Raw genomic sequence first — 17250 nt, 5'->3', positions numbered from 1 at the left:
TTAAGATACCGATTGTTACATTTTTGTGTTAACGCAAAACGTTTACGCCATTACGTTCACGCCAACGCTGACGTAGCAGTTCCGAATGAAATGAAAGTTACTGAAAACTGCGATCAAAAACTAATTACTAATGTCAAAATAATGCATAACTAAAAGAAAAACAGTTCAATCTCTGCACCCGGAAAAAAAAATTACAATGAAAACATATCACGTCTTAAAATACATGTCGAGTGCCAAACTATAGATAATGTTGCCATCTAGCAACCATGCTACCAAAGTTTTCGCCAAGCCTCCCGCCAGTCACATGATGTATCCATGAACCAATTTTTTCATCAGCAAGTCTGAGAAATCTCGGTATACTATTATTATTAGTCTATGATTTTTACGTTTCTTCATACTCCTAAAGTGACAGTCTTACCAGTAAAACAAATAAGTCCCGGATCGAGTTCAGCCTTGTCACAATAAAGTCTTCCCCTGCACGTTAAACTCTACCAAATCATATTATCAAATGATCATGCCGTGGCGCGAGTTTCATTGTTGAAACACGATGATTACTTTATTATCCGCTATTATTTATATGAGGATACTCAAAATATGGTAATATTGCTCAAAACTTTTTAAATTTCTAAGAACTTGTTTTTAAAAATTATAATCAACATAAATCTGTTCCCAGTTCGTCAACGCTGCCAAATAATATCGTTAAAGTGTATCATCACAATTACTATATAAAAAAATCCAAAGCTACATTTGATCTTAACCGTTTCTGTTCGAGAAATCTCTTCTTTGTCCCATTAATATCTCTAAACGGTTTCGTTATTTGCGATGATCATAACATGGATTCGATATTACACGGTAAATAGCCCCAAACTGCGTGACGTCGATCATTTGCTGATATATATTGTAACGGATCCGGCGAGACTTCTAACTTTCTTGAAAGGACGACACAGTTCTTGATAAGAACACAGGAGCTTTATTTGCACTATGTACAGAGAAATCGTTAACAACTGCTAAATTAATTATCAGCAATTAAGCAAATATCACTCAGCACCGTAAACTCAACGGTTACACACGTATTTACTTCCAAATACGAAAACAACACAGCGAAATGCCTCGCAATAAACAGAGCTAATACACTCTCAGTACAAATTCTCAATCGAAACTGAACTCTTTATCATGCATAACGCTTTTTATATACACCGAAAGAGAACTCTCAAATATTCCACAAGATTCCAAATGCCTCTCGAAAATAGTACACCGTTATAAAATTTTATCAATAAACAAAAAAAATAAAAAAAAAATAGGGGTCGTATACTTTAGCCGAATGTAAAGGGGTTGTATACTCATTACGGGAAACTATTTACAGGTTGCGTTACTTCAATAATTACTATTTACAGAATTTGTATCAATATGATTAGGCCCTATAGCGGTTCTAATATATGAGGATGACAATCCTACCAGTGAAACAGTTAAGTTCCCGCATCGAGTTGAGCCTTGTCACGATAAAGCATTTCCCTGCATGTTAAATATTACCAAAACATATTATCAAATTATCATACCGTGGCGCGAGTTTCATTGTTGAAACACGCGGGTTACTTCCTCATCGGCTATTATTTATACCGTCCAACCACGGATTGTATGGAATTTTCAAACGTCCAGATAAGACGAATCTATGTGAATAAGGGGGGAAAGTAAAAATTTGATGCGCGTATTCCGCTCATTTGAATGAGACTCTGCTTCTGCAAAAGCTGACATCGGTAAAAAAATAATAGATTCGTCCATTTCCGGCTGTAAAACGGATGTTTGTCTTTCCACACAATCCGTGGTCAGACTGTATGAGGATGATGTAAATAAAGGTGATTATGTTAAACAAAATTTGCGTGATTCCATTAATTTTCTCAAGGGTGTACTTTCTTTTCAACTTTTACGAAATGCATTATAGAAAGTACTAGCTGCGTTGTCCGGCTTTGCCCGGTCTATTTTGAAAACAAAAATTGTGTCAAGTGACGTACATTCAACAATCAGGCATAAATAAAAGAAAAAAAAATCATCATGCAAAATTTCCCCTCCAAGCAATGACGACAGATATTAAAATACTTTTCTCCGCACGCACCCCACCTCTTAGCCGTAGGCCTTAGGTGCGGCGGTCGATAGTCGTATCATGCTACGGACGCGCTTGGTACTTATTGCGTCGGGGAAGGTCCCCGTGCTGGGCGTCAGCCCAGCTGGGAGTTTACCCCTTAATGTGTGGGTCTTGCTCACCGTGAGATACGGTATATCTCCCCGTACCTCGTTAGTGTGCCATGACCCCCAGATATTAAAATACTGTTACAAATTCTGTAAATAGTAATTATTGTAGGAACGTAACCTGTAAATAGTTTCCCGTAATGAATATACAACCCCTTTTTCATTCGGCTAAAGTATACGACCCCTATTTTCTTTCTTTTCATTGATAACGGTCTACTACTTTACAGAAGCGTGTGGAATATTTGAGAAATTTCTTTTCGGTGTATTTAAGCCGTTAGCGATGGATAAACAGTTAGTTTCGATTGATATTTCGAACTGAGAAGATTTTTGCTCTGTTTATAGCGAGGCATTTCGCTGTGTTGTTTTCGTATTTGGAAGTAAATACGTGTGTAAACGTTGAGTTTACGGTGTTGTGTGATAATTGCTTAATTGCTGATGAATAATTTAGCAGTTGTTGAAGATCTTTCCTGTACATAGTGTAAATAAATTTCCTGTGTTTTTATCAAGAACTGTGTCTTCATTTCAAGAAAGTGGAAGTCGCACCGAATCCATTACAATACTTTTAAGAAATTAAAATAAAATGAGAAAGATGGATTTAAAAAGCGTAACCATGGAAACACAAAATAAAATAAGTTTCAGAATTGAAAATGAGAAAGATGGAAATAATGGATTCAAAAAGCGTTACCGTGGAAACGCAAAATAAAATGGTTAAAAACTTGAATAGAGAACAGATTTTTGAACTTCATTTCATTCGCTTGTATTTTTTTTTTCTAATGGAGATAGAGGATTAAACTTCAGACCATAGGTCGAGTTAGATCTGGAGTAAAGAAGGTAGCTCTTTTCAATGGTGTCAAAAAGAAAACTGTAGGACAATTCCTTCACTTTTTATTGATAAATTTACTGAAGAAAGTAGTGCCTAAATTTCATCTAAGCCTAAACAAATTCGAGCTAAAAACGTAAATAACTCCCGCCGCAATTAAGTTAGAGCGTTAGAACAAATTGCGTAGAACGCGGAAAATTCTTCCCTTTCCAACGATATATAATATTACTAATTGCAAGTAATTTTTCACCCCCATATTCGAGAATTTATGTGAAAATTGGGCCTAAATTGGAATAAAAAAAGAACTATTCATCGAATTGTTTTCGAACTGATCTGCAAACCTTCTCAGGACCTAAAGGAACAAATTGTGAAAATTTCAGCGAAATCTGCCGGGTATTTCTCGAGTTTTAAGAGTTCAAACAAACAGACGCTTTTTAGAGACTTTATTTTATACTATGTAGAGATGAAATAAATCTGGAACAATGCGATTGCACGTTTGGGACTCAAAAATGGATTAGCAGGCACATTGTACAATAGAACCTCATCCTGGACTAATAGGTGATTCAGGCCTTCAGTATCCACGAAAATACTTGAGAAACAAAATACCCTATAAGCTGAGTCAAGACTTATCAACAAACTACTGTACACAGTGAAACAATTCTGATTTGGACTCAAGAGAATGGAGTATAAAACTGCCAGTTGATAAAAATACAAAACATGGCCTGCAAAACTACATTACTGCAGTAACTCGCCTTATATTTAAGCAGTATCTACATCCAAATGACGGCCCGGATCACGCAAAGTCTGGTTTAATAAGGTCCAGATTATTAAGGGTTTACTATACAGGGTGTTTCGTTTTAACCTGCAATGCAGACTTCCAATTGCACAAATATTCAAAATCAGATGAAGAGTTAAGGTAAAGTTTGGAGCAAAAATGGAAAAGAGTCAAAAAATGCAAAATTTAACTTTTATACGGGACCTAGGTCCCCTAACTGATGTTTAGGGAAATAATCTCCATTGAAAGATTTTCCTAACACAAAAATTTTGACATTTGTGCAACCGAAATTCAATGAGATATTCCAGTTCAAAGTTTTAAGGGACCACATAGAAGATGAGATTGGAACTTATCGCTCTTTCAGCAGAATGACAGGGTGTCGAAGTAAAAAAACAAAGCCTTTATATTTTTCATTTCTACTCAAAAATAAATGCAAATGTTATGCTATGATATGCAAAAACACACTACAAAACCTCAATCAATTTGAAAAACCAGACTCTATGCACGCATACAATTTTAAACCCTTGTTAACTGCTACATTTTACTCAAACAGTGTTATTGACAGCGAGTGTAAAGTGGTGTAAGTCATAAAACGCTGCGTTTAATATCTCGGTGAATATTGGTCGTACTAAGATCAAACCTTTAGTGTTGGAATTATTTTTCAATGGAGATTGTTTCCCTGAAAATACACTGGTGTGCAAAAATTAAGGACGAGACGGTTTTTCTAATATAACTTTGTACAAAAGCTTTCCAAATCAACACATTTAATACCGTAAGATCCCCAATACGTAAGGACATGTGTAATGTAAGCAACACTTACTAAAAGAGAAATCAGAGGAATAAAAAGAAGCTTTATTGAAAAAGTAGCATGGAGCGCAATGCGACTGAAGACCGAAACATAAGCGTCTGCCTAGAAAATTCCACACAAGCTCGATGGGATTAAGGTCCGGAGATCGTGCCGGCCAATCCATAAGTTCAATATCCTCACTCTATAAGAGCTGTTCGGCAGCTACTGTGCGATGACATGGTGCATTGTCGTCCATGAAAAGGAACTGCGGACCCATAGCACCTCTAAAAAGACGCACATGTGTAAGAAGAATCTCGCTACAATAACGGGTCCCGTTGACTGAACCTGCGTCGAAGATGTGAAGGTCTGTACGACTACCAAGCATGATGCCTCCCCAAACGAGAACACCGCAACCTCCATACCTGTCCCTTTCAATGATATTCGAGGTATGATCCCGCTCTCTCCAGATGAGTATGCGATGAGAATCGCTACTCAGACTGAATCTGCTCTCATCTGTAAAGAGTACTCGTCCCCATTCATTGTCTCTCCAATTCCGGTGTTCCCGGCACCACAGAGAACGCCTTCTCCGATGAGCAGGCGTTAGAGGTACACACCACCACAAACAGACCACCACCGTGCAGTCTTCTGGCCAAGGTAAAACGCGATATCGGTCGTCCAGTCGCCTGTGTCGTGTGTCTAGCGATTTCTCCCGCTGTCTGCCGCCTGTTTCTTCTGGCCTGTAAGACAATATACCGGTCATCTGCGGGTGTGGTTCCTCGTGGACGACCTCTACTGAACTCCCGGATAGCTGTTCATGTAGTTTGAAATTGTCTCCAAAGTCGTGAAACGATGCTGTGAGCAATTCCGAACTCTGCAGCCACACTTGTCACACTGCGGCCTTCCTTCGACTTCCCAATGATTCGACCTCGGGTAAAAGCATCCAGATGTCGTCTAACAGATTGATTATTCGCCATTTCTCGCTGAGGCAGCAACTCGGTGTGATTTTAACTGCTATACGGCGTGCAATCTCTTTGCCAGAAATATTGATTTTACACCGACAACATGCTTTATACTACTCAGACACTCCCCCATTACGTCTGCCTGCATTTCTGCGCATGTGCTACCGTACATCACCTTACTTAATCTCCTGATTGGTCTTTCTGTCCGCTCTGCCTCTTCGTTCAGCTGATATGCTAATTTTTCGACTTTGTCCTTAATTTTTGCACACCAGTGTATGTTAGAGGACCTAGGGCTAGTATAAAAAGTTAAGTTTTGTATTTTTTGACGCATTTTTATTTTTGCTTCAAACTTTCAATACCTAAACTTTGCTCTGATTTTGAACATTTTTTCAATAGGAAGTATGCATGTAGGACTAACGGCTGCAAAATTAGAGGTCTTTCAGGTTAAAAAGGAACACCCCGCTTGTTGCTTTAAAATTGTTTTATTTTCGACAGTTTTTTTAAAACTTTCTCAACACATTTAAAAACATGGTATATCTCGTGCTGCATTTCGTTTTCGTTTCAGCAAAAGCAGCAAACACAGCTGACAGCGAAGCCGCAGGCGTCTTATACATGACTGAGCTGCTTTCCCCTTTCGCCCACCTGGAAAAGGAATTAGGAGACGCCCCCTTCGAGATCCGATCCGACAATAATCGGTGTCCGTCGAAAGAAGAGGTGAAAGACAGCATCGCCAGGCTGCTGATGGACGTGGAGGACAGCCTATCGAGACACGCCGCATTGGACCTCAGACTGACGTTGAAGGAAGTAGCCGTGCAAACGGATAACGATCCGATCACGGACGAGGCCCCCGAGTACGCTGCACGTCCCCCACCCTGCAAGAAGTTGGAGATGATCCCCGATATGAGCGTTTTTGACGAGATTGACAAGCATGCTGTAGAGGTGAGTTGAGGCAATTATTTATTTCACTAGAGAGTCGCCCATTAAGGTATGACGGGTGAAAATTGCTTCTACATTTGAAAGAAGCCATTGCCTGTTTGGTGACATTTTGATGGTTGAAATTGTAACCCTAACTCCAGTGGATGAACCTTAAACTCCAGTAGGTAGCGTTCATTGTTGACCGTTTTTAGAGCAATCACGATTGCTTATTGTTCTCATATGATTGTTTTGAATTCCTATCATTTTATTTTCCCACCAGCACCCTCTGCAGCACCACCGTCGACCGGGTCCTCACGATGCTGCACCTCTAGCGAAAACCGTCTCCAGGTTGCATCCATATCCTACACACACGCGCATACAAACTCACACACCTACACACACATACACACACTCCTAAAGACACACGAACGCCTACACACGCGCGTAAACACACAGCACTGCATACACAACATGCACACATATGCATACATACACACACACACACACGAACTCCTACACACACTCCTACACACATATACACACACGAACGCCTACACACACAGCACTGCATAGACAACATGCACACACATGCATACATACACACACACGCTCGTGATTGCGAAAAACATAATTTGTATTCAAGATGCCAAAAATTCAAATTTTTTTTTTTTTTTCGCTTCTTCATTAACCTGAAATGACACATTCTCACCAGTAAAACAGTTAAGTGGCCGGATCGTGTTCAGCCTCGTCAAAATAAAGCATTTCTCAGCATGTCAAACATTTCCAAAACATATTATCAAATGATTATGCCATGGCGCGAGTTTCATTGTTGAAGAACGCGGGTCACTCGATCATTAGCTATTATTTATATGAGGATTATTCAAACTCCTCAAATCAGCCCAATGATTACCATGTTGAGAGGTTTACGAGATATAGTGACTGTGGGTACGTTCGAAAAAGGCAATCAGCTGCTTTTTGTGTTGACCAGACAGCGTTCGGAGATTATTGCGGTTATTCTCTGGGGGTCCTTTTTACCTTCTGCCTGGAATGTTTTGGCACAATTTTTTTTCTTCTCTCTCCCGCAAGCCGCGAAATTATCATAAAACTTGTCGCCTTTACTCCTGCTTCAGCGCATGCAATAGCGACTGAATGGAATGGCTTGTCTATCTCTCAATGGTCTAAGGTTGCGACTGCAGGGGGGGGGGGGAGATGTAGAGGAAAAATTTTAAAAGATGTGCCATTATTTTTTCACCAGCGAATATTAACAGTTTGGCTGAAACCTGCAGCCGTTGATGGCATACTAATGGACATCGCCTCAGCTCGCTTCGCCATTCGTACCTTGTTCGCAACTTTCACTGGATGCTTCGGATTTTTTGACGGACTTAGTGATCATCAAATTCGAAGCCAACCCTTTTGACCTCCCGTCACAATCTCGGAAGACGTACGGGCAAATATTTTAAGTTTATGGGCTTTAATACCTCCGGCACGTGAAGATCTAGACAAATGATTTCCAACGCAATAGTTTCTTACAAATGTACTGAATCAAATGTGTCTCAACCCAGGAATGACTGATAGTTTGGATTTCAGCTCATATTGGTTCATAAATTTTAGCAGTGGTACAGATAGATCGCATTTTTAATAGTTTTGAACAAGTGTTTTTGAGTTAAAAAGATGCTTTAAACCCGCTGAGATATTTTGTTCTTTAAAGATGCTTTTTGATGCTGAAGGAGGCCACGAAAAATATCTCAAACAAAATTAGGAAATGTCATAAAAAGCAAGCAATTTTCAATTGAAAGTTATGTAAGAAGCGAAACCACCGCCTCCCTGCCTGTAAATCACAAAAAGAAGACGAAAAAGAATTTTAAAGTTTTTTTGAGCAATCACGATTGCTTATTGCTTTCATTTGACAGTTTTGATGTCCTATGATTTTATTTTCCCGCCAGAACCTCTGCAGCATCACCGTCGACAGGCTTCTCACGATGCTGTTCCTATAGCTAAAACCGTCTCCAGGCAGCGTCCATATCCTACACTTACACGCATACATACACAAAAACATACATACGCCTACACACACATACACAAACACATACACACACATGCATACATACAGATAATTACACATATACACACCTACACACAACTACCCACACACTTTTGCCTGCACACAGACACAAACATATATGCCTACACACACATACACATACCCCGCTTCCACACACACAAACACTCATACACACAACTACCCACACACTCATGCCAGCACACAGACACAAACACACATGCCTACACACACATACACCTACCCCCTACGCACAAACACACATACCCCCCCACACACACATAAACACACACGCCTACATACACACACACACTCGTGATTGCAAAAAACATAATTTGAATTCAAGAGGTCAAAATTCAAATTAATTTTTTTTTTGAAATTAGTTTTTGGTTTCAGAATCATATAAGCTTATTGCAATTGGGTTGTGTCCGAAATTTCAAAAGTATTTTTTTCCGAAAGAGCTTGCTTAAAAACATAGTATTCAAACATTTTAAAATAATTTGACAAGGTTAAATATACGCAGATTCAATTTCATTTTTTACGCTTCAGCACATGACGTCACAAGTGATGAAATGCGTTTCGCTAATGCTATTAGTGCAGAGCGTAATATTTAATTCGTATATATAGCGAGCGTAATATTTATAACATCTTTACTCACATGAACTGGCAAAGAAATGGTTGATAGCAAGCGTAGAGCGCAATATCTAATTCGGTTCTGAATTATCATAACCGGGAAGCGCGATAGACATCAAGCGTCAGCATTCAGTGCGCCAGTAGAGTGCGCACGAAAGTTCATCCCTTGTGACGTCATAAAAACCACGCCTTGTTTGAAAAATCGGACATTTAAAAAAAATTATTAAAAATCAAACGTTTTGAAAATAAAAGTTTTTTTTTTTTTTTGAGCAATCACGATTGCTTATTGCTTTCATTCGACTGTTTTTGGCGTTCCTATGATTTTATTTTCCCGCCAGCACCCTCTGCAGCATCACCGTCGACCGACTCCTCGCGATGCTGCTCCTCTAGCGAAAGCCGTCTCGAGGTTGCGTCCATATCCTACACACATGCACATGCATACACACACCTACCCACACACATATATACATACATACAACTACACACACACAAACACATACACACACGCATACATACAGACACCTACACATACACACACAAACACACACACACATGCATACAGACACACAAACACATACATACAGACACCTACACATACACACACAAACACACACACACATGCATACAGACACACAAACACATACATACAGACACCTACACATACACACACACAAACACATACACTCACATGAATACAGACACACAAACACATACACACACCCACAGATCCCCCCACACACAAACACACATACACACAACTACCCATACACTCATGCATGGACACAAACACATACACACACCCACAGATCCCCCCACACACAAACACACATACACACAACTACCCATACACTCATGCATGGACACAAACACGCATGCCTACATACACACACACACATACATACAGACACCTACACATACACACACACAAACACATACACTCACATGAATACAGACACACAAACACATACACACACCCACAGATCCCCCCACACACAAACACACATACACACAACTACCCATACACTCATGCATGGACACAAACACGCATACCTACATACACACACACACACACACACTCGTGACTGCGAAAAACATAATTTGAATTCTAGATGTCAAAATTCAAATTATTTTTTTTTTTTTTTGCACATTCTCTCAACTTTAGTGACTAAAAGTAATACTTTTGACTGATGGAACCACCCCATTACAATTTAGGTCTCCTACACACTAGGCGGTTATTTGAATTAACTTTTCGAAAAGTTGCCTCTTAACTAGTTGCCTGTCGAGTTCGTCGTCTTCTCACGAGGCAACTTAGTTGTATCAACTCTTCTTCAGATAAGCCGAATTTATACGGGCAGCTGCTTCACAACGCTGTTAAAACTGAACCGAGTTGACTGAACTAGTTTACTTGTGTGTAGAGCGAACGCTTGGGAATGTCTCGATGAGTTGAATCAAATAAAAAGTTGATTCAACTCATCGGAGATGGAATGATAGCGGCACGTGTGCCTCATCCGACATTTTGGTTCCGAAATTGTCGACGGACAAAACTAATATTTGTATAAAAGCCTCGATACAGAAAATTGGTGCCCAAGTTTTAGATGTTTTGCCTGATTGATGTCTGATTATTTTATTCTGTAAATGAAGTAGATGTATTTAATACAAATTAAAAATATATTAGTTGTGAAAATGAGGTTCATTAAGGCAAACATTTCCCGATACATTTTAGTTGAATTTGTGAACTAAGTTATCTTTCTAGATTTACCTTAAGTGACATTTTAGTCAACTTATCATCAATTTTTGTACGATATAGCAACCAACGAATATTATGACGTATTTATAAATACAGTAAAACCTGTAAAGTGTTGACCACCCTTGTAAGTTAACCACCTGTCTAAGTTAACCGCTATTTTCCGGCACAGAATTAGATCTTATCATAGAATTCAACCTCTATAAGTTGACCATCTGTTTAAGTTGACCACTACTGTCCAACCACGGATTGAACGGAATTTTCAAATGTCCTGATAAGACGAATCTATGTGAATAAGGGGGGGGGGGATTTGATGCGCGTATTTCGCTCATTTGAATGAGACTCTGCTTCTGCAAAAGTTGACATCGGTAAAAAATAATAGATTCGTCCATTTCCGGCTGTAAAACGGATGTTTGTCTTTCCATACAATCCGTGGTCAGACAGTAAAGTAGTGAACCGCAAGTGGTCAACTTACGCAGGTTTCGCTGTACTAGAAACAAGGTTGGATCCAAGGCTGTCTTGGAACCAAAATGTCGGATAAGTCGGCCTGTCCTTGTCAAGGGCTCTAGGTTACAACACATCCTAATGAGTGATAACCGCCCGTACTGAATTTGATTCAACTGCGTTGCCTCGTGCGAAGAAGGTCTAAGATTACTAAAGCATGAAATACACCGCCAGCTCAGTCATTTCCAGCCGAGGACTGCAGTTTCGTGCTTATTAGCACTCATCAGCCCGGCATAGGAAAGTGACTGAGCCGGAGATGGAAGACCTCTTAAGGAAGCCAAGAATGCCAAACAAACTGGTAGCTAATGTAGAATTAGCGCAGACCAGACGAGTGACCGAAGCAATGGTTCGGTTCAACTCGAGGATTGAAGGCAAGGCATGGTATATTCAGTACATTACCGCCCATTAGCCAGGGCTAAAGCAGAAATACACCGCCAGCTCAGTCATTTCCAGCCGAGGACTGCAGTTTCGTGCTTATTAGCACTCATCAGCCCGGTATAGGAGTGACCGAACTGGAGGTGGAAAACCTCTTAAGGAAGCCAAGAGAGCCAAACAGTGCTAATAAGCATGAAACTGCAGTCCTCGGCTGGAATTGACTGAACTGGCGGTGTATTTCATGTACTTCTGCCTTAGCTCTGGCTAATGGGCCCGGTAACTTACTGAATATACCATGCCTTGAATTCAATCCTCGAGTTGAACCGAACCATTGCTTCGGTCACTCGTCTGGTCTGCGCTAATTCTATATTAGCTACCAGTTTGCTTGGCACTCTTGGCTTCCTTAAGAGCTTTTCCATCTCCAGTTCAGTCACTTCCTAAGCCGGGTTGATGAGTGCTAATTAGCACGAAACTGCAGTACTCGGCTGGAAATGACTGAGCTTGCGGTGTATTTCATGTATTTCTGCCTTAGCCCTGGCTAATGAGTGGTAATTTACTGAATATTACTAAAGCAGTTTACTTATAGAGCAATGTTTCAGGCTCCGGAATCCACAAAGTCATCCCTGAGGAACTTAGTCAACTATTTGTGCGCTGCAGCAGAAAATGAGCTCTTCAAAGTGAGAGCTTTCTTCAGATGGATATCCAACAACATAACGTGAGTACGACATTTTTCTTGATTTTTCAATTCAAAGCAAAATGAAATGATCTTACTCCCAAAAATCAGTTTTTTGGAACGAACTTTTATTTCAATTTGAAACTGGGCATGTTGGAGCATTTTTACTTCCTTTACAAAAAAATATTGTATTCGCGAAAAAATTTCACTCAAAAATCGGCTTTAATTTCCATTTTGCTCACCCCCGAATGAGTGTTAGGTTTATTTTTCAGCCTGATCACAAGTGGATAGATGCCTAGGAACGTACAAACACCCAAAATATCCATTTTGACGATCTCCGAGTTAATTACAACGAGTTTTCTCGTGACATCTGTATGTACGTATGTATGTGCGTACGTATGTCGCATAACTCAAGAACGGAATGTCCTAGAAAGTTGAAATTTGGTACTTAGACTCCTGGTGGGATCTAGTTGGGCACCTTCCTTTTTGGTTGCATTCGGATGCTCTAAAGGGGGTGTTTTTCCCCCTTTTTGGGGGGAAATCATTGTTAATTTCGATGTAAGCTCAAGTGGTGTTATAATTTGGCGGACACTTGGCGATATATCGCCAGTCTTTTGGTCGCCAAGTTTTGTCGCCAACTTGACGACAAATTTTGCCATTTAATAAAAAAATTTTAATTTTGTTTCAATTTGGCTACTGTTGGTGATATTTAGAGAGTAAATTATTGAATCACATTAGTACTGCCAATAATGAGAAAATGACATTAAATTGGAGTAAAAGGAAGTCATGTGATGCACACATCAGCTTGTTTACTTTTTGGTCTGTAATTAATGTAATTAAAGATGTTGGCTCACCCATTCAAGCTTATGTTATAGCTACAAATATCAGCTAAAATTTTAAATGAAATATTTATAAAAAAAAACATGTGTAAGAAAATGAGGAATGTTATTGAAGACAATCCAAGAACTGTGAAATACACCGCCAGCTCAGTCATTTGGCTGGAAATGACTGAGCTGGCGGTGTATTTCACGTATCTCTGCTTTAGCCCTGGCTAATGGGCGGTAATTTACTGAATATAATCGAAGAACTGTTGCAATATGGCCCCATGTCGACATGTCGAGCATGTTGGAACAGTACATGCGATATGTTTGAACACAAGCAGTCCTCCTCGATTACAATTTGGTGGAGTGATGTATCTGTTATTTGGTATAAAAAATATACACCCTACATTATTTTCACTTAAAATACCATACTACAGTAAACTCCCGATAATCGGCGGTCTTATTATCCGCGGGTCTTTCCACAATTTATTTTATTAATTTTTCAACGGTTATTAAATGTTTTTTTAAACTTATGATTGTGTTACTGTTCGTTTTTAGCTTTTACATGCGCATATTGTTTTACATTCAATGTTAGTATACACAAAGTAGCAATGTTTTTAGCTATAACTTAAATGTATGTTTGAGTTTTGTTAATTTTTTTAGCTATTGTATACAGTAGTATCGTCTTTTACCCATTTTTCGGATTATCCGTGGTTTTTGCTTATCCGCGGTTATCGTGCCACCCTTTTCTGCGGATAATCGGGAGTTTACTGTATTTTATAAAATGTTCTTCTTTAAATTAAACTCTTAACGTTTGATTTATATCAGTGTTTCTTTTTTTCCTTTTTAAAAGCAATTGATTTAAATCAGTGAACACCAACAGTTAATATTATTTCAGTACACCATCCCAACTACGAAACCATACTGTAGAGTAATTAGGAAAATTAGTAAATTAGTGGCAATAGAACGAGTATAGTAGGACATGTTTCTGGATGCATAAACTATTTGCCCACATGCCCCGTTTTCGAGATGTATGATTTTAAATTCAGCCAAAATTTTAAAAAAAGTCGCCAGATTTAGCGAGTGTCGGTGCGTAATGGCAGACATCTTATCACACGCTTTGCAGGTGAATGTTCCATCTTATGCATACGGTGAAAACGCCGCCGGCGAGAAAATTGCGTCTTCAAACTCTCGCCAAATCTTAAAAATGTGGAATTTTCTTAAAATTTCGGCAGAATTTAACCCCTTATATTTCGACTACGGTGGCACAAGGGGTTTTGTGTCAACAAATGCCTCAATCTTTTGTTTGCTACTTATTTCGACTTTTTCATTCTATTACTATTCGCGTGATTCCCCGATAAACAAGAAAAGGTAATGGTAGAGGGATAACAAACAGTTTCAATATGCTCCTTGTAATGTGTTTCAACATGTTCCAAACTACAACGTAGTGTATTTGTTGTTTCAGCCCTAACATAATTGTGGCAATATGAAAATGACGTGGTCTTCAATTAATATGACAACATAATTTCAGACCTGATTAATATCATGTGTCAAAAGTAAATCAATATTTTAAAGAGCATGAAAAATTTCAAATTATAAATAATTGTCTGACCGAAAAGATTAAAAATCTAGTCTTCAAAATAACGCGGATAACAACTGTACTCAAGACACACCAGATAAATATTATTTGAATTATCTGCCTATTTTAAAACAAATATCAGTTAAACTTTTTTAACATGCCACATGTACCAACATGCCCCGCTATCCCCAACACATAAATATAAATTGTTGTTAGTTTTTTTGTTTTTTTGTTTGTTTGTTTTTTTTTTTTTTTTTTGTTTTTTTTTTTGTTTTTTTTTTTTTTTTTTTTTTTTTTTTTTTTTTTTGAGAGAGAGAGAGAGAGAGAGAACTTCAAAACAAACGTTCGTCCATAACTATAATAGTACTTTGTGGAATATTTTTGATAGTAAAACATGAGATATGTTTAATATTTTGGAATTTTCAAGTATTTTTCTGCATTTGGAATATTTTTTTGAGCAATCACGATTGCTTATTGTTCTCACTTGACTGTTTTTGGTGTCCTATCATTTTATTTTCCCACCGCCTCCCTCTGCCAGCACCACCGTCGACCGGCTCCTCACGATGCTGCTCCTATAGCAAAAACCGTCTCCAGGTTTCGTCAATATCCTACTTACGCGCATACATACACGCATCTACACACGCGCACACCTACACACACATATACACACACACATGTACACACACACATATACACATACACACACATACCCACACACTCATGCCAGCACACAGACACAAACACACATGCCTACACACACATACACATTCCCCCTACACACACATACACATACCCCCTACACACAAACACACATACCCCCCCACACAAACACACACGCCTTCATACACACACACACCCGTGATTGCGAAAAACATAATTTGAATCCAAGATGACAAAATTCAAATTATTTTTTTTTTAAATTTTTTTTTCGATCATGGATTCTTAAACAACCTATCTAAAACCTTTTTATCTAGAAACCTTACAAAGATAGCACGTGACTTTCTTGTTCCACATTTAAATACAATGCTGGCCAAATTATTAGACTGAGACTGTTTTAAAAGCAAATTCTTTATTGATTACATAACTATAGACACATTAACGAACAGTGAAATAATTATCTAATATTTAGTATGCATTCCCTTGTTCTTGATGAGCATTTTAAGTCTTTTTGGAATACTTTTCACAAGGTTTACACCATTTCTTAACTTTTAAAAAAAGCAGGTAAAAAATTGTTTATACTCACTATTATATATACTCACATACACATACTCACTAATTACCTAAAACTAACTTTAAATATAACAGAACACACTAATAAAAAGAACTAGTGAACTGTTTGAAATTAATTGAGGTTATGTTCCTGGTAAGTAGATAAACAAAGAACATAACCAAAGCAGACAGTGCTGCCACCTGCAAATATTAAATAATGCTAAAATACCGTAATAATCAGTGTACAGTAGGTACTGTACTTTAACAGTAAAATAAGTAGTATTTTAGTTCAAATAGTGTACAAAAAACTCTTCATTCTAATAATTTGGCCAGCACTGTAATGCATGTTTTTTAGTATGTAAAAAACAGTTTCCGTTGAATTCCGAAATCACTTGCGATTATAAAACTTATTTGTGATACCAAAAATTACTATAATTTTACAACAGCATCAACAATTTGTTGATTAACAAATCTGAGAGTTATATTCTGAAAATTATTTTACCTTGTAATTCTTTGGGTATTTTTATGTTTTAGATACGATTGGAAGTACATGGATGTTAAACTCGGGGCTGATCAGGTTCTACAGAATGGAGAAGGCGTCTGTAAAGATTATTGCAAATTATTTGGAGAAATGTGCAAGTAAGTGTTAACAGTCGGAAAAAGTTGAATTACGTCAAGTATTATTATAAACTAGAAAGTCACCCCTCAAGGTATGACGGGTGAAAATTGTTTCTACATTTGAACGAAGGCATTGCCTGTTTGGTGATAGTTTGATGGTTGAAATTTCAACCCTAACTCCAGTGGATGAACCCTAAACTCCAGTAGGTGTCGTTCATTGTTGGCCACTTTTTCGTTTCTTCATTCCCCTGAAATGAGTCTTCCTTACTAAAGCCCTGAATCCTTCTCTTATAATAGCTTTTTCTTTTTCAACTTATAAAAAATGCAAAATGAAAGAAATCATATCGTAGTTTCTTGAGAAAACCATGATATTAATGGAGGCGGCATGTAATATGAATATGTTATCTCAACTGTATCATGGCTTCAAGAACAAGCAGCAACTGCTTCGAAATCCACACAGAAATTGTCCTGAATTTTTCAGTAAAACTTATACGTTTAATAGCCATGATTTTCTTAATTGAATAATATTTTATAG

At 38.3% G+C, this 17250-nt stretch overlaps 1 protein-coding gene across 1 annotated transcript in view; it reads left to right on the top strand.

Annotated features, from left to right (window-relative positions):
- The window catches only part of LOC129232461 (kyphoscoliosis peptidase-like), a 170772-nt gene that overhangs the window by 97081 nt on the left and 56441 nt on the right, over positions 1-17250 (top strand). The window contains exons 4-6 of the mRNA XM_054866606.1: positions 6151-6524; positions 12415-12530; positions 16632-16736. Coding sequence (XP_054722581.1) covers positions 6151-6524; positions 12415-12530; positions 16632-16736 — 595 coding nt within the window. The remainder of the gene's footprint in view (positions 1-6150; positions 6525-12414; positions 12531-16631; positions 16737-17250) is intronic.

This window comes from Uloborus diversus, unplaced genomic scaffold, assembly GCF_026930045.1.
Source record: "Uloborus diversus isolate 005 unplaced genomic scaffold, Udiv.v.3.1 scaffold_12, whole genome shotgun sequence".
Taxonomy (NCBI): Eukaryota; Metazoa; Arthropoda; class Arachnida; order Araneae; family Uloboridae; genus Uloborus; species Uloborus diversus.
Note: the sequence above shows the minus strand (reverse complement) of the source record. Positions and strands in the feature narration are given on the sequence as shown.